Here is a 22,130-nt window from a genome sequence, read left to right on the forward strand (position 1 = left end):
TGAGTGGATTGGGCTCCATAGACTTTATTGTATTTTATAGCTCCTAATAGCTCATAAACTGTACATGTCACGATAATGAGCATTGGTACAGTTGATCGATGTGCAACACTGAGCATTTTGAGACACGAATGGAGTTTGCACTGTGTACAACAGCAGAGATATAAATACAGTCGATGTCTATTGGATTGTTTTTAAATCTTAATAACTCAAAAAGTATAAAAGTTATCCATAAGAAAAGTCATAGCACCCATCTACAAAGAATCCCGCACGGCCTGACTCATCAATCATCGCGGTAACAGAGAAGCTGTAGCAGAACATACAGATCAAAGAATATCAGTTTCCAACTAAGATCTTATTACATATGCAAATGTATGAATATTTTATGAAAATACCTTCATGAAAATAGGCATGGTTCAATATATGAACAGTATATGTGGCATAAATGGGTTTGGAGTTTTGGGAGCAAGAAAAAGGCACAGAAGAAGGAGAAGGAGAAGAAGAAGAAGAAGGAGAAGAAGAAGAAGAAGAAGAAGAAGAAAGCAACAGGACATGCATGAGATTGCCGCTTTCAGCCCAGCACTGTATAATTACAAGTCAACACCGACCTACTGTCAAACCAATACTGTCGAAAGAGCAACGTGTTGTAGCACTGAGGCAACAAGGCAGCTTACAGTCACATTTCTATATCTGTATGCAAGCAAACAATCCTCACATAGGGTTGGAAAAATACTATTTAGTTACAGTTACTACTTATATAACTAAACTGAGTCATATGATGGACAGACTGTATACTGTAGACTGATGAAAAAATATAGTCAGAGGCTCTTTTTCTCTCATCTTGATCTGCTCCTTTTAAATATTGCAATGCTATTACTTTAGCATTTGGAGGCATTTTAAACCGCTAAATACTGGTCCAACTGAGGTTTCTTCTAATGTGTGCATGACTGGATTAAGGGGCTTTTTTAACATGTGCAATTTATGTGCTTTTTTTTTAAAGAAAAGCACTCCTATCTGCGATACAGCTCATCTCCTGTTCGTGTTACTGAAGTCTTTTATGCTCATTGATGACGGAAGTTGCAATTAAACAGCCCTGCAGCCTGACAAGGAGGGGTAAGGCAGAGTAGTGCTTATTACAACCTTGAGTAGAGGGGGGGCGGGGGGAGCGTTGGGGTTCCAACTGCTGGTGTGTGCTAGGGTTAAGGGTTCAGAAGTAAGGTCAAGAATATGCTGGGCTTCAGATCATGCTGCGTGTGTGTTTGGAGAGAACAGATCTATCCAGACATGAGCTAGAGGGAAGAAGAGGGTCCCTATTTAAGCTGGGAGGGTCTAAGTATTTCTTGTTGTGGCTGTGAGCGAAAAGTTAAGGCTTCCTCTCTTCTACTCCGGCTGAGGCGCTGGTGTCTCATTGGCATTGTTGTCCGTGATCTTGTTCTCCAGCTCATCGTCGGACAGGAGGTCCAGAGAGGTTCCCTCCGACACCTGGAGCTGACGTCTGCCTGAGCGGCTGGAGGAGAAGCTGATGGGGCCGCCACGCCTGCAGGAGGAAGAGCGGTGGAGGTATTTGATCAGAGACAAAGGTAAAAGAGCAGCAAAACCCAGAAAAGGAAAGGACTGATAACTTCTCGTGGTCGGTCATTGATCAAGCCAACATATCTTCAAAGGTGACATCTGCTCATTTCAAGGAGCCAAATCTTTGAAAACTCTCCCCAATGCCAGCGACAAGGAGTGATATTTTTAGTGCTTTTAGGCTAAAATAGAAATTTACGATAAATATAAAATAAAATAAAATGACGAATTGTGAATGTCACATTGTGGATGCGTTCTCTTTCTACGTCGTACCTGAGGCGGTTCTTCAGTGTGTGAACCTCGCGGCTCAGACCCTCGCTGGCCTCGGTGGCGTCATCCAGCTCCCTCTGCAGTTTCCTGCGCGAGGCGTTGGCCCTCGTGGACTCCTCCTCGGCCTCCTCCAGCTGACGCTTCAGCTGCTTCATACGAGAGTTAGCCTTCTCCACCTGCGAACACACACACACACACACACACACACACACACAGAAACACAAATAAATACATTACAAAGAAATAGAAAATGTGCTCAAAAGTCAGCAGGGTAGTTCTCTGATGTGAACTGTAGGAGGGTGGAGGAGGTTTGTGTAAGATATACTGGCAGAGGATTGGAACTAATTAAAACTAATGTGGGGCTGAACACTAACTGACTAAAGCGTCAACAGTGTCGGACATACTTGTTCTTTAAACTGGTCAGCATGGCGGCGCTCATCCTCCACTTGCATGCAGATTTCTTTCAGCTTCTTCTCGGTCCTTCTCGTAATCTTGTTGGCTGCTGCTCGCTCCCTTTAACAGACATCAGCGAAGGTTAAACAAACAAAGCAGGATTTAATCGTCTAAAACTCAACCTTGATCCCAGATTTGAGCACGGCTTATATTTTTTCATACAAATGTTCATTAGTTAATGCGAGGAGAAGTGTACTGAATTCTCACTTGGCCTCCTGCTCCAGCTGTTCCTCCAGCTGTGCTATCTTGGCCTCCAGGGCAGTGATGGAGGCCTTGAACCTGCTCTTCACAGAACCCTCCAGCTCGCCCAGCTTGGCCCGCAGCTCCTTGTTTTGACGCTCCAGTTGCTGGCGAGCGTTCTCGCTCTTCTGGCCTGTGCTGCGCTCCGCACTCAACTCTGTGGTCAGAGTGTCCACCTGAGGGACAAGATGGAGGGGAGGAGATAATGGACGGAGGTGGAGTGAAGATCTGCATTGTGCGTGTCTGCTAATAAGTGGTCATTTATCATTTTGCATGGGTTTATTAAGAATTCTTAGTCTTGTGCAAAAAGGGATGAATAAAGCTCTACGATGAACCGTCTCACAGTACTAATCAAATATCACACCCCACCTGCATAGTTGTCTTTCTGAAGCGGTCGTTGAGCAGCTCCATGTTGCCCTGCTCCTCCTCCAGCTCCTCCTCCAGCTGAGCGATGCGAGACTCCAGCCTCCTCTTCTCATCCATCAGAGCAGACCTGGCACAAGGGAAACAGTTCAAATTGTGACGACATTCATCGCGTCTATGTGTTGACAAAGACCTAACAAACACAATCTCTTTGCTTCACTGCATGTGCTAAGGATGGAGGAGGAAGTTTTCTTGACAAAATATTTATAAAAAGGTTGCTTTTAACCCCAAAATATGTCCAAAAATTATTATCAGGAGGGCTTGTTGACCTCAGGAAGTGAATGTTAAAGAAATATGACATATTAAAGAAAAATTATGACTTATTGCCTTTATTTTATTTCACTTATTTATGATTTCCCCCTTTTTTTCTGGTTATTATTATGTTTTTTATTCACTTTATTTACCTGCTTCATCACGAGGATCAAAAACGGATGTAAAATATGTTTAACAAAGCAGAATAAAATAGCTGAGGTTTGCTGCAAAAAGCTACAAAAATGTTTAGTACGAAAGATGTGTCCTGATTTAATGGTACATCTGTTTGCATATTAAGAAGATGCATTTCTCGACAGATCTGTGTTCAATCGGTGAGGCAAACTCACTTTCCGGAAGTGCTGTTTGAGATTTCATCTTGCAGCTCATCCCGTTCCTGTTCAGCGTGGCGCCGGCCCCTCTCAGACGCCGCCAGGTCCTGCGGAAAGAGCGGGTCGTCAGAACTTCTACTATTGAGAGGCACCACTCAATGCTTTCTCATGATAATACAGCTGATACATCAATCTAAAAAACATGAAAATTAACAGCCTCCAACCCACACTGCGAAGATTGTAACCTTGCAACACAACCGATATCCTGTACCTCGTGAAGCTGCACGATCTCAGCCTCCAGACTCTTCAGTTTCTTCTCGTTCTCCTTGGATATGGCGAAAATGTCATCTCTAGAAGCTCGGGCGTCTTCCAACTCCCGCTGGTAGTCCTTCATTTGGGCCTGAAGGAGAAAACATATTTCTCAGAAAGGCTGCTCACTGTAGTAAGTGTAACTAATTCAAACTGAAGCATTGCATCCGTACCTGTAACTTGCGCAGCTGCTTGATGGCCTCGTCTCGAGCCTTGTTGGCTCCCTCTATGTGACCCTCTATATCCTTCAAATCCATCTCCAGCTTCTTTTTAGCAGCTACAGCCAAAGCTCTCTGCTTCCTCTCATCCTCCAACTCCGCCTCCATCTCTCGCACCTGACGGGAAGCCAGACAAGTTGTTAGTTTTGTGGGAATACATTGTTGTTTTAACAGTGTATGTTGTTATGTTATGTGTTATTCTGCACCTGCTTGACCAGCGCTCTCTTCTTTTCATCGTTCTGGTCGTCCCGGCCCTGAAGGTCTCTCTCATACTGGGCCTTCATGGCCTGCATGTTGACCTCCAGGCGCAGCTTGGCATCCTCTGTGGCCTGCAGCTCGTCCTCCAGCTCCTCCAGCTGAGTCTTCATCTCCTCCAGCTGCTGTTCCAGAGTACGCTTTGACTTCTCCAGCTCGTGGACCTGACAGGGAGGAGATAAGTAGAGGATGACTGGTGAGACTACCCCTGAAATGTCACAGGAAATCATTGGTGCTTTATCAATCTTAACACTCACATTCTTGCCGACGTCGTCCTTAGAGCTCATCAGATCTTCCATCTCAGCACGAAGCTGCTTGTTGACCCTCTCTAGCTCCTCTTTGGCCTCCAGCGCCTCGTCCAGAGCTCTGGTCATGGACAGAGCTTTGGTCTCCTTCTCCCTGGCCTCAGCTTCGGCACGGTCGCGCTCCTCAGCGTACCGAGCCGAGATGCTCTTCTCCTCAGCCAGCATCTACACAGGAGGAAGGCATCACATTGTGGATCAGGAGGTTCAGAAAATGTTATTTGTAAAAAAAACTAAACTGTAAAACTCATTAAGTCATTAAGTTGGACTATTTATAAATAAATATTTGACAAACTTGCAAACTCATTCCATCCAAAGTTGTTTTTCAGCGTCTTCGAAAACCAGCAGGATATTCCTGGTAAAAAGTGCGATCTCACCTGGTCAAACTTCTTCTGCTTCTTCTCCAGATTGGAGACGATCTGCCTCTGGTGATCCAAGTCTACAGTTATATCATCCAACTCCTGCTGCAGACGGGTCTTCGTCTTCTCCATCTTTTCAAAGCCGATGGTCTTCTCTTCCAGACGCTGGCTGGTCAGCTCCAGGTCCTTCTGAAGCTTCTTCTTCACCTCTTCCAAGCCATCTATTGCTCCACTGTCATCCTCCAGCTTCTTCTTGCTCTCTGACAGCTACGAACAATAACAGAAAAAACATAAATCTGAATTAAAGTCAAGGAAAATAGTATTTAAACAAATGGTAAAAAAAAAATCTAAAACCTGTTCTACCTGAGCCTGCAGGGTCAATATTTGTTTCTCCAGATTCTTGCGCGCCTCCTCGTCCTCCTCCTGCTGCTCCTGCAGAGTGCTCTTCTCCTCCTCCAGCTGGCGTATACGACTGCTGAGGTTTAGTTTCTGACGTGTCTCCTCTTGGAGCAGCTCCTACATGACAATGAATATTTCCAGTAAGTTTAACAGAAAGGATGCAGTAACTGTGGCTTGATGATTAATGCTCAAAGGTACAATAATGACCTGTGTGTCTTGTAGCTGGCTTTCCAGTCCAGCGACATCTTTGGTCATCTTGATACCCTTCCTCTCTGCATCTTCCAGTATGGCTGACACGTTGTCCAGCTCAGTCTGCATAGAGATATACCAGAGTTACACCAAGTAATCGACGCAAAGAAAATTTATTTGTCAAACACATTCACACAGATAGTTGAATCAATAAACTATCTTTAATTTGATCTTATCCAACGGCCAAATCTGACAATGAGATGTGGTTTTTTTCACATCTGCAACTGTACAAAGTCAATTTTTGCATGTGGCTTTTATAAAAGTATGATGCATTTAAGTGTCACCCGAATTTTTTTACGTAAAGACTGGAGTTAATCATTAAGTATCTTATTTTCCATAATAGTTGCGAGTTTCATCTTCGAAATCCATATCCATCCAATATTTCTGGGGGAAAACAACAACTAACCTACACCAAGCTATTTCTGAATATATTCATCACTAAAACAAAAAGTTGGAACGCTTCCACTGTATCAAATCACATGTTCACCTGCAGCTTGTGTGTGCGGTCGGACAGTTCTGACTTGGCCCTGTCTCCCTCAGTGACCCTGGCCATGAACTCCTGCAGCTGGGCCTCCAGTTTCTTCCTCTTGTGTTCAGACTCAGTCTTGGCCTGCTGCAGGGCCTTCACCTCGTTGACCAGCTCCTTGTTGGCACTCTCCTGGCTCTGCTTGGTTTTCTCCAGGTTGGCCTTGAACTAGACATAATCAACAAAAATGAGTGTGGTCAAATGATGACGCTTTTTGCTGGATTTGATAATCCTGAAATATTAGACTGTGGAGCGGTGTGTTACCCTCTTGGCCTGCTCCAGCTGTTCAGAAAGCTCTTCCAAAGAAGTGGCATGCCTCTGTCTTATCTCCTGGATCTGAGCTTCGTGGTTTTTAGTCTCCTCATCAATGGTCTTCTTAAGCTCTGTAACCTCCTGTTCACGCTTGGTCCTACAAAGTTAGCAAAAAGAATATTTTCAAATTAATGCCCCCCCCTAGTCTATGATATATCTCTAAAATGCAGAGTACAGTACCTAAGTTCCTGCTGAGCAGCGGTTGTATCGAGGGTGTCCTCCAGTTCTGTCTTTAGGGCCTCCAGCTCTTCACTCAAATCCCTCTTGAGTTTCTCAGCCTTGTTCCTGGCCAGCTTCTCTGACTCAAGGTCCTCCTGCAGCTCCGACAGCTGGGCCTGCAGCTCCCTCACCTGTTTGAGAGCGTTGTTCTTCTGGCTGACCTCGTCTTCACCCCTGTCATTGAGAACAACGAAGAGCATTGATAAAACCTCAGGTGAAAAGTGGACACAATATTGTGACTGTGATGGTACGATAGTGGAAGAACATAAATTACTTATAATACACTGAAATAAGATGTAGCCAAGTTATTTTGTTAGTGTTTGAACAATTATTTCACTTAGCTACCTGTTCATTTTACATAGGTTGACAAACCCAGGTGTGGAAGATGTAATTCAGTAAAAGTAGCAATACCACCATGTAAAAACATGTTACAAGTCGAAAGGTAATACAGTCAAAATATACTTAATAATATACCAAAGATAATCATAACTATTATACATACTATGAATAATCGTTTCAGATTATATCATATAGTATTATCTTTATAATTTAGATTATAATAACTGATTATTACTGATGCATTAATGTTTAGATCACTTTAATAATGCAGCTGTTAAAGGTGGAGCCAATTGTGATTATTCTATATTCTGCTGGGTAGCCAAAAAATGTATACAATATCAATATTTATTTGTTGATTTATATTTTGAGAAAAAGTCTTGTTAAGTACGTAGTAACTACAGCTATTCAACAAAGGTAGTGGAGTAAAAAGTGCAATATTTGCCTCCAGAATGTAGTGGAGTTACTGGAAATTCTCAGTAAAGTATATTTACCTCAAGATTGTGTTTAATTATGGTACTTGATTTACAGTTTTGAGTTAAATTCCACCACTGGAAATACCTAATTGTTCATAGTATGCATTTAATGTTCCTGACTGAACTCTGGGTGGCAGCATAGTCGCTGTTTCATAGAGCAGCTGATGCAGGCTGTTATCCTCTGACACGCACTCTTAAAGGAGCTGTGTGCTGTAAAGGCTGATTAATACCGCACTTATAACATGCGCACCAATGATACGGTCAGCGCAAACACATTCCAATGCGATGTGAGAATCAGTGAGTAGATACCGGCAGCGTGTCAGACGGAAGCACAACAATCAGTAAAAGCTCAAAGGCTATTTTTGTTTTTTTCCTTCTTCTTTTTTTTTTTTTACAAGATGATAAGATCACTGCTGTGCACCTGTCTGAAGTGTGACCAGTTCAATAAAATGGCAGGTGTGGGTGCATCTTACAGTGTTTAGTTTGATGACCGTTCTGCACAGCTATGTAACACTTAGCTCAGACTGACTCACATCATGATGCATAACCTCACTGGCTCCATATCAAAGCTCAAACATCCATATTTAGCTCATTCAAAGTTATGTGGGAGTATGTTGTTGGTGATCTGCTTTAACTGGCACTGAGCCGTGCTGTCACCACTCTTCCCTGCGGTGGTCCCGGTTCCTCCTACCTCGCCTGCATCACCTGCTGCTCATCTTCCTTCTTGGCCATCTGACCTTTCATCTCCTCTATCTGGGTCTGGAGCTCGCTTATCTGATCCGTGAGGTCAGACGTCTCCCCGTCCAGCTTCCTCTTCGACTTCTCCAGCTCCTGACGGGTCTTCTCCTCCTTCTTCAGTCTCTCTAAATTAAAAGATGCCACAATAGTTCAACAAGAGAAGAAGAAGAAACGTCTATTCATCGTAGACTCAAGTCAAACGGTTCTACAGAGCAACTTTCCACTTTACTATTCTGTGTATTCTGTATTTCGTATGAGTCCTTTACCCTCCAGGTCGACCAACATCATCTCCTGCTTGTTCTTGACCTTGCTCAGGTTCTTGGCCTTTTCTTCCTCTTCGGCTAACAGCGAGGTCATCTCATTGATTCGGTCGTCCACGAGCTTCTTTTCCTACAGGAAAGAGATACAGACAGGTAAGAGAATAGCTAGTGTCTCAACCCAGCATCTACATATTTGAATGATCTCAACCTTTAGGCTGTATATCAAAAAAGCTTCTTGAAGACTTTCTCTCTCCCTCTGTCCATCCTTAACCCTTAGCTTGAATGCAGACCTTCAGAGCCTTCTTCTTGCTCTCACCTTTAGCAACTTGGAGTTCTGGTCCTCTAGCAGCAAAATGTCTTCTTCAAATTTTTTCATTTTGGCCTCAGCTGTCACTTTCTCCAGCTGCAGCTTCTGCCTGCCAGCCTCCTCTTCATCCAACTGTTCTTCCAGGTCCTAGGCACACACGCAGTTTAATCATACAGGCAAACACAATTTACATGTTTTTTGAATTTAAATAATTCTACTTGGAGACATTTTGAAGGACACACCTGGATGTGGGACTGCATCTTCTTCTTCTCGTTCTGCAGGCCTTGGGTCCTCTCTTCTTCCTCCTCCAGCCTGGACTCCAGGTCGTGAAGGATCTCCTCCAGTTCTTGCTTTTTGGAAGCCAGGCGGGCTCTCATCTCCTCAGCCTCTGCAAACAGCTCGGTCTCGGCTTGGAGCTGCTCTGCTAGGATGTTCTTCTCCTCCATCAACTACACATACATACCATTAAAACCTCAAATGATGCATCCTAAAAAAAACTACATAATGTCTTCAGATTTCAGAGTGTTGCTGACCTGCTGGTGTTTCCTCTCCATCTCAACCAGCTCTCCCTCCACCTTGGTCTGCTTCTCCTTCACCTTGACCAGCTCCTCATCTTTTGCCTGCATCTCCTCCTCTTGCCTGGTCACCTGCAGCAGGGGCTTCACCTGAAGGTACAGATGGAGGATTAACTCCACTGATAAATCTCTCCATTTACGGAGAATAGTGACCTCTAGAGGCAAACACACAAATACCCTTGATGACATACAAGCAAGCACATACCTTGGTGAAGAGTCGCCACCACTGCCAGTGACGCAGCTTCAGGTAGGCAGCGCAGTTCCTCTGGAGAACCTTCAGAGCACTGAGCTGCTGCTGCTTCTTAGCAAAGGCCCTGAAGCATTACAGCGAGAAGAAGAGGGAAAAAGACTGAGTGGAACAACAGCAGAATCTACTTTTTTGTGATCAAATACATATAAAAGACTCAATTTCAATTTAGGGTTGAGTAGATCTCAAATGCAGACAGCAGCAGGAGAGAAACCCTTACTTGCGTGCGAGATATCCCCGACAGACGGCCTGGAAGTAAATGATAATGTCAGTGATCTTCAGATCTCTCTCTTCCTCCAAGTGGGCCAGGACTCCCGCTCTGAAGAAGATCTTACTCTGGCCGATACGGAACAGGTTGCTATCCAGCTCCAGGGCTTGAATCTACCAAAGACAGGGAGACACATTGAAGGGTACAGCGCGAGAAAGGGAGATAAAACAGCTTTTTAATACCTTATTTAGACTATTTTTGATCACATTTTGATAATTTCATGCCACTGTCTATCATTAGACTCTGAAGCAGCAGTCGAGATTATTATTATTTGTCCTTACCATTCTCTCACAGGCCTGCTTGCCATCCATGAAGCCCTTGGGGATGGCGTTAGGAGTGAGGATCTCATACCTGGACAAAGAGCCGAGAAAGAAGTTTCTGACTTATTAAAAAACTATTTTTCACCATCTCTGAAATATTTATCTACTTCTGACAACTATGTGTATTTACTTATGGAAATAATGCGCTTTTTATTTTATAAAATCCATGCTGTTTTATACCAAACTAGCTCCAGTTACCTCTGTCTGAACTCCTGGAAGACAATACGGTTGGGGAAGCCCTGTCTGCAGATGCGGATCCCCTCCAGCACACCATTACACCTCAGCTGATCCAGAACCAGGTGGGGGTCCAATTTGCCAGCCTAGGGGAGGAGGGAGAAGAAAGACATCGATGATGAAGAGGTGATTCTCGTCCAAACCTAACCCCAGGATATATTTCTGTAAAGTTTTAGATATAAACTTTGAACTAGATGGTGTATTTGAAACCAAAACTCAACCTTTGATAGGTCAACAGATTTAGTGGAGCAGATCCCAGACCAGTTGGTTGGTATGACCATTTTAAAACTCACCCTCTTCTCGTGGTTGGGGATGATGCAGCGGACAAAGTTGGGATTAGTGTTTCTCAGTGTGGCCATGAGCTTAGATAACTGCTCCTTGTACAGTTGTCCCACAGTGCGGAACATGCCCTTCTTGGTCTTATAGGCGGCACCAAACGCTGTCTCGTTCATGCCCGCAACCTGATCCAGACCCACGATTCGATCGACTGGTGATGAAGATTGAGATGAAGACAAAGAGAAAGATGACTGTATTAATGTAAGGAAAGGTCACTCATTTACTGATAAATGTAGAGCTCTCCAAAGAAAAGTGCTTTTTGATATGAATTTAGAAAAGAGAAAAGCCAACAAAATGACTTTTAACCTTTCCTTGGTGTGTGAATCCAATTTTTTTTGTTACCAATAATGGTTCAACTGCGCAGGATTTACTCTTTTCTAATTTTTTGAAAAAGCATGAAGACAGACATGATGTCACACCAGCTGTGACCAGAGACCATCAGCTGGTTTGATATTACAGGCAACAAAACACGCAGAGCTGGTTTCCCTCGGCCAGCCTACTAATGAGCAATCCTTTATTCAAAAGTGGTTTTAAAGCAGGATCTGCCTGAGGATATTACTAAAAGAGGGAGCTTTTCAGGTTGTTTTATATTATCAGAAAAGCAATTTGCATAAATTATTTGTTTGATTTATCACATTGTTAGGTACAAATATGCATTTAAATTGAACTTCCTGCTTCAGGAGCATCTTCGCGGTCCAGTAAACCTTTTTCACTTCATCCCTAAGTGTTAATTTGTCCAGCCACTCTTCTGTCAACGATCCAATAAAAGCAAAGAGAAATAAACTTAAAGGAGCCCTATGCCTTGTTAACAAAAAAAAGTTATGTTTACATTCAGTTACTCACCAAAACATCCTTAAAATATTTCAAATGCATTTAAAGATCTATTTAGTATTTTATATCTTGCATTATTTACATCCATGTTTACTAGCTTGCAATCTTCTTCATCCCCGGCTTTGCAGCCCATTGCAGTGTATCTAGGTGAGTTACCTCCACCTGTTTATAAGTGAACCTGTACTCAAAGCAAGGACATGACCCCATTCGCATTTGCATGACAGCAACACAAACGTCTCTCAGCTCAGCTGTCTTTTAATAAAAAAGATTAATGACACAGAGTTGGATCAGATGTCTGGCATGCAGGTTCCTCAGTTGTTCCATGTTTTTCAGACCGACACTAGACAGATCCTTAAATGCAATTCTGGATCCACTTTTTCCTCAAAATGAATCTGGGCACTGCTATTTCTTTCCATCTTAGCTCTGAAACACATGCACTGGTTTAAGTCTGGTGAATGCAAAAAGTTATTGTATTGTCACTGAGATATTTTTCTTTATGCAACTGTGTCAGTGGACAACCAATCAGTGTAGCTTTGCATAAACTAAATATCCCCAGAATGTGCCCTTTTAGCAACACTTTCTCTGAGCACATTTCCTTATTGTAACCCTTTTAGTTAACAAAAAAGTACAAAGCGGTCTTAAAATCCCTCCACCTGACCAGGTAAAAGTTTAATTAAAATATTTCCTGTACACATCTGCCTTTTCATAAAACACTGTATTGATTTGTTTTCTGATGAGTGAATTAACTTTGTACACAAAGCTTTATTTTTTGCACAATTACAAAAGAAATGCCTTACCTGGCTTATCTTTTAACCCACAAGATGTTGGAATAATTACTGTGGCAGTAAGTCTGAAGGTAAATATGCCTCCAGCATTCATGGCAGAATGAAATGTTTTGGTATCAAAGGTTTTACAACTGGATTACAGCCATGCAAAGCCAGAGGGGAGCTTTTACAGGGGCGCACACTGCAGCCATCACAGGACAGGACAGGGAACCAGTGATCCCTCCAGTGCAGAGGATGAGGAGAAGCCAGTGGTACACGAAGGTTAAGTGTTACTATGATTCACCTGGAGCTTCATGGAGCCCAGACACATTGTCATAGAAAGAGGCTCTCTGAAACGTCTGTATGTCTACAGCAACAGAGACACGAACAGAAAAAGAAGACAGGAGAGTGAGAGAAAGAGAGAGAAAAGTTGGCATGCAGACACATACACCCGTCATTCATACACCCACACACATACAAAACTTTCACAAGCATTGATTAGCTGTTATAAAGAAGACTGAAGAGTTAAGTGTCGGTTAATTCACTGTACACTGTTCAAAGCTAGTGTTGGGTTATCATAGCTGAGTATTAATGAGGTGAGAGATTAGACCACAAAGTGTTACATAACCATGTTAGTTTCCATCTGAACTCTGTGTGATTCAATAAAAAACAAATGTTAAATCAAAATAATGAGTCCAAAGGCTGTGGTTCTGATCTGACATATATCAAAACTGCTTTTAAATCCTTTTCTTCCTGTGTCTCCTTTGTTCACTCCACAACAGGTTTGCAGTGTCACATGGTTCTGGACTGATAAGGATAGCTGCAGGTTTATTTATACATCAGATTAAATCATACAACAATATTCTTTTGTACAAATCAAAGCTTGATGAGCTCCTACAAGACAAAAGAAAATGTTGGGAGACTCACCGTCTTTCCAGAGCTCAGCCACAAACTTGTCAGTCGACTGGTGCAGCAGTGTGGCCACGTTGTCATTCAGGGGGTCCATGTTCTTCATCAGCCATTCATCAGCTTTATAGTCCACCTGAAGAAACACAGTCATTCCTCAGAGTTACTTTACTGGTTGGACAATAAAAGCACTAGTAAACATGTTGAATGTAAAGCAAATTATAAAAATGAGAATACGTTCTAGGCAGGTTAAGGTGTAATGTACAGTTTACACCAATAACAACCACAGACCTCTGTTATAAATTGGTTACGCAAGGTTTGGTATCCCACCAGCAAAAACAAAACAACAACCCTGCATCAAATCAGATTTCACTCATGAACCTTACTGCAGCCATCTGATCGTCTTCCTTTCATTACTGTTATATCCCAGTGTTAACAGCATAAAGAAAAAAATGCTTTAAAAATACACTTTGAGACGACTGGCTTCCAGTGTCTGATAAATGACCGCTGGTCTGTTGCTTCACCTGCCAGCAAATAATGTAGTCTCAGTTAACTGACAGCTCTTGTAGTGTTTCCAAGTACCACCCAGTTGTTTTAGCTCACAGGCAGCACCAGATGTTCAGCTCAATGCATGACGGACGGCAGATAGTTCACCAAACAATGACACACAATCCTGACATAAGCATCACTGTTGGGTTGTATCTCACCCACCTGGTTCTTGCACTAGGTTAAAAACAAAGACTTTATGGATAAAAATCACCAGAAAACTCTATTTAAATTATTAGGAAGCCTTTATGTCACCGCATGGTCATGTTGGACCTTAAAACAGAAATACAGAGATACTTCGGCATCAAGCCTTGAACAGGGAGCCAAAAAAGTCTTTATATAACTTCTTTATAACTGACTGCCAGCACAGTTAGTTCTTACTGCACCATACTGTGTTGATGGAATTAGTCTCTGTAACATGATGTTGATTTGTACTTACATGTGTTTTGCAAACGTCTAACCCACTATGAAAAGCGTTGGATTAGATCCGAACATAATAAGTATTTGACACGGTCGGCAACCTGAGATGAGGAAAGTAAGACCTCCAGATGGGTCTCATCAGAATCCTGGAAAAGCAAACTCACTGTGCTCGCACTTGTTCTCATCTTCAGTATCACTCTGTTGAGCTGGATTTATTTAATGAAGTTCATATTTATCACTGGCTCCAGGATCAAATTGTGGATGAATCTGAGGTTTTCACCTGTTTATCGCGGTAAGGCTCCTGTCCAGGACTGATGTTTAGACAGTGTGTTCATAAACATGTATGCAGGAGAGGAAAAGGAGACAGGTAAACCTAATGAAACTATCACTCAGGGGATGATATTGGCTTTCGAGCTGCGGCTGACAATCATCTTCTCTGGAATGCTTTGGAGTATCGTTTTCTCTCTACAGATGGCAGACCAACACACAAAGGTGAAAGTTAAAAACCTCTGTTATGTAACCGCCAGGCACCGAAGACTAAATCTCACACCAATGTGAACCAGATGTGGGCTTCCTACCCAGCAGTCCGACAACTGGGCTATTGTTTTCAGGCAATGACCTGGTTAACGGCCTTGGAGGAGCAAAGTCTGTGCCTCCTCGAAAAACTTCAAAACAGGACAGAAACAGAGTTGTTGCATGAGGTAAACACACGCGGATGACTCTGAGACAATAAAGGGGACATGACGGATGGATTTCTGTCTTTTTTGTAGTTTTTAAGAGCTGTCTTCTAAGAGTAGCAGCATTCGTACTGAGTAATAGTTCCAACCAGCCACCATTCCCAAGAGAGCAGTCAGAATGCAAGAAACCTTAATGGGCTGAAATACATACCCGCCCTGCGTAGTGAATGATGCAGAAGTCGGCTTTGTCCTTGAGCTGACGTGGCTTCTGAAACTTAGTGTGTGTGCCCTGCTCCTGGAGCACCTTGTCGATAAAGGTCTTGTCAGTGGCCTTGGGAAACCAGCACTCCTCATCCAGCAACGCAAGAATGCCAGGCGGGTTATTCTGTGGAAACAGAACTCGTTTGATACAAATGTATGTAAAGCAGACCCATAGAGTCATTAACACAGATGGAGAACACTGACCGGCCTCTCAATGAGATCGATGCAGGGCTGCAGGTCCAGGCCGAAGTCGATGAAGCTCCACTCAATACCCTCCCTCTGGTACTCCTCCTGCTCCAGGATGAACATGGTGTGGTTGAAGAGCTGCTGCAGCTTCTCGTTGGTGTAGTTTATGCACAGCTGCTCAAATGAGTTCAGCTGAAAGGAGGCAGAAGATTGTTAGAACTGGTGACATGTTCTGTTGTTGCTAATTTTATGATTCTGTTAAATCCATGTGCAAAAGAACAAAACCACAACGTCTTGCTCATATCAAAGCACCTCAAAGATCTCAAAGCCAGCGATATCCAGGATGCCGATGAAAGACGCCCCCTGCCGTTTGGTCCTGTCCAGAGCCTTGTTGATGCGGTGGACCAGCCAGCGGAACAGCCGCTCATATGTTGCCTTGGCCAGAGCTTCAACAGCAAAGTCAGCCTGAGGATAAAATAAAGAGCACAGGACTTTGAAGAGTAACTTTGAAAAACACCATTAATAATACATAGCCCGCTGAGCCGTGAGAGAATAAATAAGAATATAAACTTTGTAGCTCTGTTATAGTTTGGAGTGATTTATCATGTTATGATGTCAGACCATGGGCTACAGTCAGGAAAAGTCATTACAAGGACATTTATGACACAGTAGTGTCAAAGTTTCACTACAGACAAAAAGACGTTAGCACAGACATAAAAATAATATATAATCATTGGAGGCAAAATGAATCCTCAATGACAGAGCCAGATGAAACTTTACCTGCTCTTTGGTCTGTGCCTTCTGTACATAGTCTCGTCCAACTTTGATCCTCGGGGTGAGGATCGCTCTGGTGAACTCCATAACGTTCATTCCAAGCAGGTGGCAGAGCTTCTGTGCCACTGGGAGTGCGAGGACAAAGGAAATATATAGATTGATAAAAACGCAGAGTCCACACCGTTTCACATATATGGTGAATGAGAATTGTGTGTTTTACCATCTTCAGCATTAGATTTAAGATGTATGCTAGGTTCAGATAAATAAATGACAAAAAAGATAAAACAGACCTAAACTAACATTGCCTTACTCCTTTCCCTAACAAGCCAGGATATATGACTTATTGACCGAATTTTACATATCATGGCAGGGCTGAAACCCAACAATGGGTCAGGTTTTGTTTAATTCAGTCTAAGATCTGTATACTTATTTGCTCTCACCAATACAACAGACACTCATGCACTCATTACAGTATTATAAAGAGAGGTATGCAAGTACTGCATGGCCTAGACTGATGGAGCATCTGCTGGTGATGACATCATCACGATATTACAAGCATTCAAATACCAAGAGACGCACAATTTAAACTTCTTTGTAATCATGTTTTCTGTATTATAGCATGAGCTCATATTGAATGAGAATGAGTATGTATATATTTGGAAATGATCATCTGTTTTCAAGCAACTGTTGTGTTGCTGGCTGAGGCGATGTGGTCATCAAATGTTTCAAATACATGAATCATGAGTGATGCTAGCGTGGATGTGTTTAACTTTGACTGGACGTTGCGTGTTTACCTGTGTTCTCAGGCATGGAGGCCTGGTCAGTGTTTCTCTCTTTCTTAAAGACAATGTTGCCGAACTGCAGCACCGCAGACACCACCTTCAACATGCCTGGCAAGGATAAGATAACACTTCATTGATCTCCAGGGTAGGAAATTAGGTAATGGCAAAGTAAGAGTGGAAACAAAGGGGTTTAATTACAGAACGAGAAGGAGAATAAGAATACACTGTTTCAGGGCACATCTGGAAGTACTGTACAACTCACAGACAATCTCATCATGCGTAAAGCTCATGATGTGCATGGCATCCAATGTCTCCTGGAAATTATCCTTGTCCTGCTGGCCAGGGATAGGAATGTTACCATTTGACAGGAAACGGTAGCTGTTAAAGCCTTCGAGGAGCAGGTCCGCTGAAGAAGGACAGTAAAGAAAGATTTTTAAAGATTTATTTTCAGTGTATACTCTCTGATATTCATAAAATGTTTTTACAACTATGCCGCATGTGGATTTTGCCCTTAAAAGTAAAAAAGTGAAGTAACTGTTGCATGGTCTGTATTAGATTTGCATCTATTTTCAGTCTAGACTCAGGGAGAAAGTGGATAAGTGGGGAAGAGATCCAGTGGCTTTTCAAATCCATTATTTCACAAGAGAAATATGCTCTAATGTGTCAACTTGAAATGCCTGTGCACATTCTGCCTCACCATGAAACAATGTACTAACAAGCTTAATTAAAACTTAACGAGAGAAAAAGATTAGCTGGCCGGTGCTAATTCAAACCAGCTTTCTTTAGCTCTACTGCTCGCCTGAAGCAAATTGTCACAAACGACCTCACCATCATCGCTCTCAATCTTTAGTTCTTACAGCGGTTGTCAGATACTCACTTCGAAGATGCTCTCCAGCCCCTGCCAGCAGGCGGTAGAATATGTGGAAGGTCCTCTCATCTTTGGCCTGTCTAATGGCCCTTGACTTCTCCAGAAGGTCTGAGAGCAAAGGTTAAGGACTGACCAGGTAATTAAAGCATGGGCATCAGGAAACTAGTATTGTCACTGTAATTATTACAGTAAATATTATAAAAATGTACACATGCTGATGAGGAACAACAGAACAGTTTAGCCACATACCCTATAACTTGCAGTTTGCGTGCAAGCACTTTCTGTTCAGTGTTTTCAGGAATCATACCAGCTATTTTAATGCAAGAATTTGAGTTCAAGTAAACAATCAATAAATCCAAATAGAAATCACTGGGGAACCATACTCTGTCTGCAAGTGCTACAACAAAGAAATAATATCCTGAGGAGCCTTATTCATGGTTTTCTTCACCAGGCATAAATAAACTTAGTAAAAATTAAAGGAATAACAATAAAAACATGGTTTCTTTAGAGCTAAGGCCCCTAAAGCTTTATCTAGGGAATATTCAGAATTGGAATGGCATTCTTGTGGTTAAGCATAAGCCTATTGGTGAGTCTTGTAGCCTGACCACTGCCCTCAGCTCTAAACTCAGTGTGTACTCTGTCCTTTAGCTTTGTTGAAACAAGCCTTTGACCTCCTGCTCCCTCAGCCTGTCCCAGTGATGAGGATACAAGTTTCAATATTGGCCCCAACAATGTAGCCTGTGACATCAAAGTTGACTCTGATGAACTTCCCCTGCAAGAAACAAAACATATATTTATGATGAAAAACAGTTTATGAACTTGCTGAAACTTCACAGGTTTGTTAAAAAGCACAAATCTGTGTGTACTGTACTGTATGTGTCATATATTTCTTCTCCTTTGTATTTTAAATACCACTTTGTGGACTGACAGAGACACAGTGGAGTACAGAATGCCTATATTAGGAAAAGCCAGGTTAACAGGTCAGAAAGAATCTCCGGCATGTCTGTGGTTTCCTGACAGTGAATGTGTGTACGTAAGTGTGTGCCCATCTGTCGACCGCTCTTCATCGCTTCTCCTCTGAGACAGCCAGTGATTCATGAGGTCTGAACACCATGGCGGTTAATCTCGGCCACATGGTTTACTTAGTCACACAGCAATTTAAAATGCTGAGAGCAAGAATTGTTGTGATTCCTGTAACGCATCATTACAAGATCAGAGACAACAAACTATCAAAAGAGCAGAACCAGACCACTTTATAATGCTAGAGTTTTTAGGAAATTGTAAGAGAAAAAAAGGCTTATAATTTTTTTTTATAAACTAATCATTTTCCAAAAATTTACTCTTAAATACTCTATAGTTAACTCATTCAATTCAAAATTCCAATCCTTTAATATTCATTACAGATTTAGTTTGACATTTTGGGAAAAATGTATAGAATATGTATAGACAAATTCTACTCTCATTACAGTATTGTAATAATGAAGCTACAGCAGGCAGCTAGTTATCTTAACTTAGGATAAAGAGTAGAAACAGGGGAAAACAGTGAGCCTGGCTCCGTCAATAGCTAACAAAATCCAGCACCTATACTGCTCAGTAACTGAGATGCTGTATCTTGTTTGCCTAGCTGTATAAAAACTTATGTAAAATAAGGTACTGTGGTTTTACAGGGAGGTACATACCAGACTAACTCTTGGTGGTAAGCAGCAACTTTTTGGAGTCCTGTGTGAATCAGTGAGCTGAAAGGTGACGGTAGGTGGATTTTTCCCCCCCAACTGAGCCTGTTTGCAGTTTTTCCCTTGGTTGAAGCTAACTAGCTAGCTAAGTTGTTGACTGTGACTTCATATATACCACAAAGATTTTTAGCATACCATTTAGCAGTTTGTTATTCATCCTAAATAAATAAAATAAAATCAGGTTAGTTCAAGTTAAAATATGGGTAAAAGAAGAGTTCAAAGTTAAAACATAAAAGCTACGGGGAAAGAAGCTCCTGATAATATATCTGATAACTTCTTTTATATAGATAACCATGCTAATCTTTCCATAGAATGATTATATTTAAGACGTAGAGTGAGGAAAAACATTTTCCTTTTAGGGTCTTTAACATGTGTTCACTTCTTTGCACATATCTGTTAAGACAAATGTAAATTGCACCGATGGTTCATTTGAAGCTTACATAAATCTGCTTCCCTTCAGCACACTCCCAGTACATATGTTTAAATCAAAAGAATGATCATTTAAACAGGAACCGTAACTCACAAAGCGGGATGAGTTGTCATTTTTCACTGTCTTGGCATTGCCAAAAGATTCGAGGATGGGGTTGGCTTGCAGGAGCTGGCGTTCCAACTCACCCTGTGGAGAAAGACAGAGAAGTTAAGAAGCATCCTGGCTGTCAAATACTTCAAACGACTGGCACCAGGTAATCAATCTTTTACCACTATTTATTCAATTTTCATTTGTGTCTGCCAAAAACAAAAGCTGATGAGGCAAAATCAATTCTTCCCAACAGAGCAGCGAGAAAAAAAAAATGTAGCAAAGGTAAAATGCGAAACCGATCTTTCAGACAGTCAGCAGTTCATCACGGCTCTGTTGGCTATTACTTTAGTCTATTGCAGTACAATGTGATTTTTGTCGGGGGAACTCGACAAGGTAACGTGCCAAGACAAGCAAATAGTTTGACGGAACTCGTGAAACCACAAAGGCAATATAGCGAATGTGTTTCGACATATGCCCTATAGTGTGTGGTTACTTTGGCTCGAGGTGGGAGAGCCTTCTTCCGGCCTGCACATTCCTATGGCTGTGATGATGGTAATGATGGCTTCCTTTCAAATCTTGAAACCTGGGTTGATAGGTGGTTGGGACATTCCCCTAAGGACCCTGAAACCTCTAGTTCCTCTATTCATGACACAGTCTGCTCTATCCAGGGCACTGACAGCACAGAAATAGTCCCTACAGCAGATCAGATCCTGCCTTGATCTGACTCCAAATACTCCTCTGGACTCTGACTGCCCAGGGGGGGAACAGTGTAAGGTTTGCGTGAGCTCTGACTTGCTGCCCGATGCTGTAATCCAGACAGAAACGGCGATCGAGGCAAACCTATAGCCTTACTTAGATGTGTCGTTATACAGGAAGCGAGAGGTGAGACACTGACAGAAACAGAGAGAGAGAATTCAAATACTTTGGCCTGTAGAAGAGAAAGAGCAAGGAAAGATTAAATCAGAGAGAGGAAAGACGTTTCATGCTCTGAATATTACAAAACCCAGTGCATACATCCCTGTATAACTTTAGACTAAACAGAAGTTCTAATCTGTCTTTTTTTCTCTAGGAGAGAAATATTAAGTCTGGCCCCTTCTGGTCTGCTTTCCCTCTTCTCCAATTCTTCATCTCCCCCCCCTTTTCACCCCCTTCCAAACCTCTTTCCTCCACCGTATCTTCGCTCTCCCTAGATCCCTGGTTCTACATTCCTCTGGCCTGTGCTCAGAGGCAGCCGTAATGCAACGCAGAAGGGAAGCAGCATTAAGGAGGTCAGCGCGGATGGTGTACTCCGGTTGGGGGGCACCGTGGCAGTGGGTTACAGCTACTCACTCTCAGCTACTGAAACGCAGCATATCAAATAGGCATTCACCCGGATTGCGTGTGCCCAGAGCCGCAGGTTAAAGGTTTCAGTTAAGACTCGACTTCTATTGGATTTACTGAGGACACAGAAACATCAGGTATTGGTTTGGGGGAGAAAGAAAAATAGCTACTGGGTAAATCAAGCAGAGAAGAGGTGAGCCAGAGCGTATCAAGTTTTATAGGGCGCACGAGAGAGAGATGATGGAGTTGGGGAGGAAATTTAGAACCGTGGCAGCAGAGTCTCATTTGTGTTACTTTTGGGACAAAACAGTATTGATTCAAATCTAAAAATCCAGGTGAGGCTACAACACCAACATTAAAGCATCCCCTGAGTTCAGTTATTGACGGGGCTGTGAAAGCCACACAGTTGGTTACTGGAATAATACTATCATAGCCAAGGCTAAAGAATAGGCCAATGAATTATTAACTGAAATGCTTTTCCAAATACACACATGCATCTAGAGGGCATTACCAATGGAAAACATGCATGAACACATGAAAGATTCAATCAACCAGCATCATGTTTCACCGTCCTTTGCATCTTCATTTTACATCTGGGCATTTATCATATATTTATGTTAATAAAATGTTAAAGATGAAGAATTAGAGTAAAACGTTTTAAGGGAGATGTTTAGTGTGGCTGTGGTCTGACTTCACAGTTAGTGTGCTCATCCTACACAACAGGTAAACCTCAGAAACAGAGGGCAGATGAACCTACACAGACA

General features: G+C 42.3%; 1 protein-coding gene across 5 annotated transcripts in view; it reads right to left on the reverse strand.

Moving 5' to 3' along the window:
- The window catches only part of LOC115575237 (myosin-10-like), a 53,269-nt gene continuing 31,139 nt past the window's right edge, over positions 1–22,130 (reverse strand). For 3 of the 5 annotated variants that reach the window (XM_030407106.1, XM_030407104.1, XM_030407105.1), the window contains 37 exons: positions 20,050–20,142; positions 18,502–18,565; positions 17,803–17,901; positions 17,188–17,331; positions 16,938–17,033; positions 16,150–16,268; positions 15,682–15,834; positions 15,388–15,561; positions 15,134–15,307; positions 13,301–13,415; positions 12,678–12,740; positions 10,736–10,929; positions 10,407–10,528; positions 10,170–10,239; positions 9,841–10,001; positions 9,579–9,687; positions 9,332–9,463; positions 9,041–9,247; positions 8,808–8,945; positions 8,498–8,621; positions 8,185–8,356; positions 6,643–6,855; positions 6,415–6,559; positions 6,112–6,318; positions 5,583–5,687; positions 5,340–5,492; positions 4,995–5,243; positions 4,573–4,785; positions 4,267–4,479; positions 4,016–4,177; positions 3,805–3,933; positions 3,552–3,640; positions 2,899–3,022; positions 2,497–2,705; positions 2,241–2,349; positions 1,840–2,012; positions 1–1,534 (listed from right to left, as the gene is read on the reverse strand). In XM_030407106.1, the coding sequence (XP_030262966.1) occupies positions 1,378–1,534; positions 1,840–2,012; positions 2,241–2,349; positions 2,497–2,705; positions 2,899–3,022; positions 3,552–3,640; positions 3,805–3,933; positions 4,016–4,177; positions 4,267–4,479; positions 4,573–4,785; positions 4,995–5,243; positions 5,340–5,492; positions 5,583–5,687; positions 6,112–6,318; positions 6,415–6,559; positions 6,643–6,855; positions 8,185–8,356; positions 8,498–8,621; positions 8,808–8,945; positions 9,041–9,247; positions 9,332–9,463; positions 9,579–9,687; positions 9,841–10,001; positions 10,170–10,239; positions 10,407–10,528; positions 10,736–10,929; positions 12,678–12,740; positions 13,301–13,415; positions 15,134–15,307; positions 15,388–15,561; positions 15,682–15,834; positions 16,150–16,268; positions 16,938–17,033; positions 17,188–17,331; positions 17,803–17,901; positions 18,502–18,565; positions 20,050–20,142 (5,373 nt within the window). In that variant the 3' untranslated portion in view covers positions 1–1,377. The remainder of the gene's footprint in view (positions 1,535–1,839; positions 2,013–2,240; positions 2,350–2,496; positions 2,706–2,898; positions 3,023–3,551; positions 3,641–3,804; positions 3,934–4,015; positions 4,178–4,266; positions 4,480–4,572; positions 4,786–4,994; positions 5,244–5,339; positions 5,493–5,582; positions 5,688–6,111; positions 6,319–6,414; positions 6,560–6,642; positions 6,856–8,184; positions 8,357–8,497; positions 8,622–8,807; positions 8,946–9,040; positions 9,248–9,331; positions 9,464–9,578; positions 9,688–9,840; positions 10,002–10,169; positions 10,240–10,406; positions 10,529–10,735; positions 10,930–12,677; positions 12,741–13,300; positions 13,416–15,133; positions 15,308–15,387; positions 15,562–15,681; positions 15,835–16,149; positions 16,269–16,937; positions 17,034–17,187; positions 17,332–17,802; positions 17,902–18,501; positions 18,566–20,049; positions 20,143–22,130) is intronic. The other 2 variants (XM_030407107.1, XM_030407108.1) reach the window with 1 other exon arrangement.

Source organism: Sparus aurata, chromosome 23 (assembly GCF_900880675.1).
Source record: "Sparus aurata chromosome 23, fSpaAur1.1, whole genome shotgun sequence".
Taxonomy (NCBI): Eukaryota; Metazoa; Chordata; class Actinopteri; order Spariformes; family Sparidae; genus Sparus; species Sparus aurata.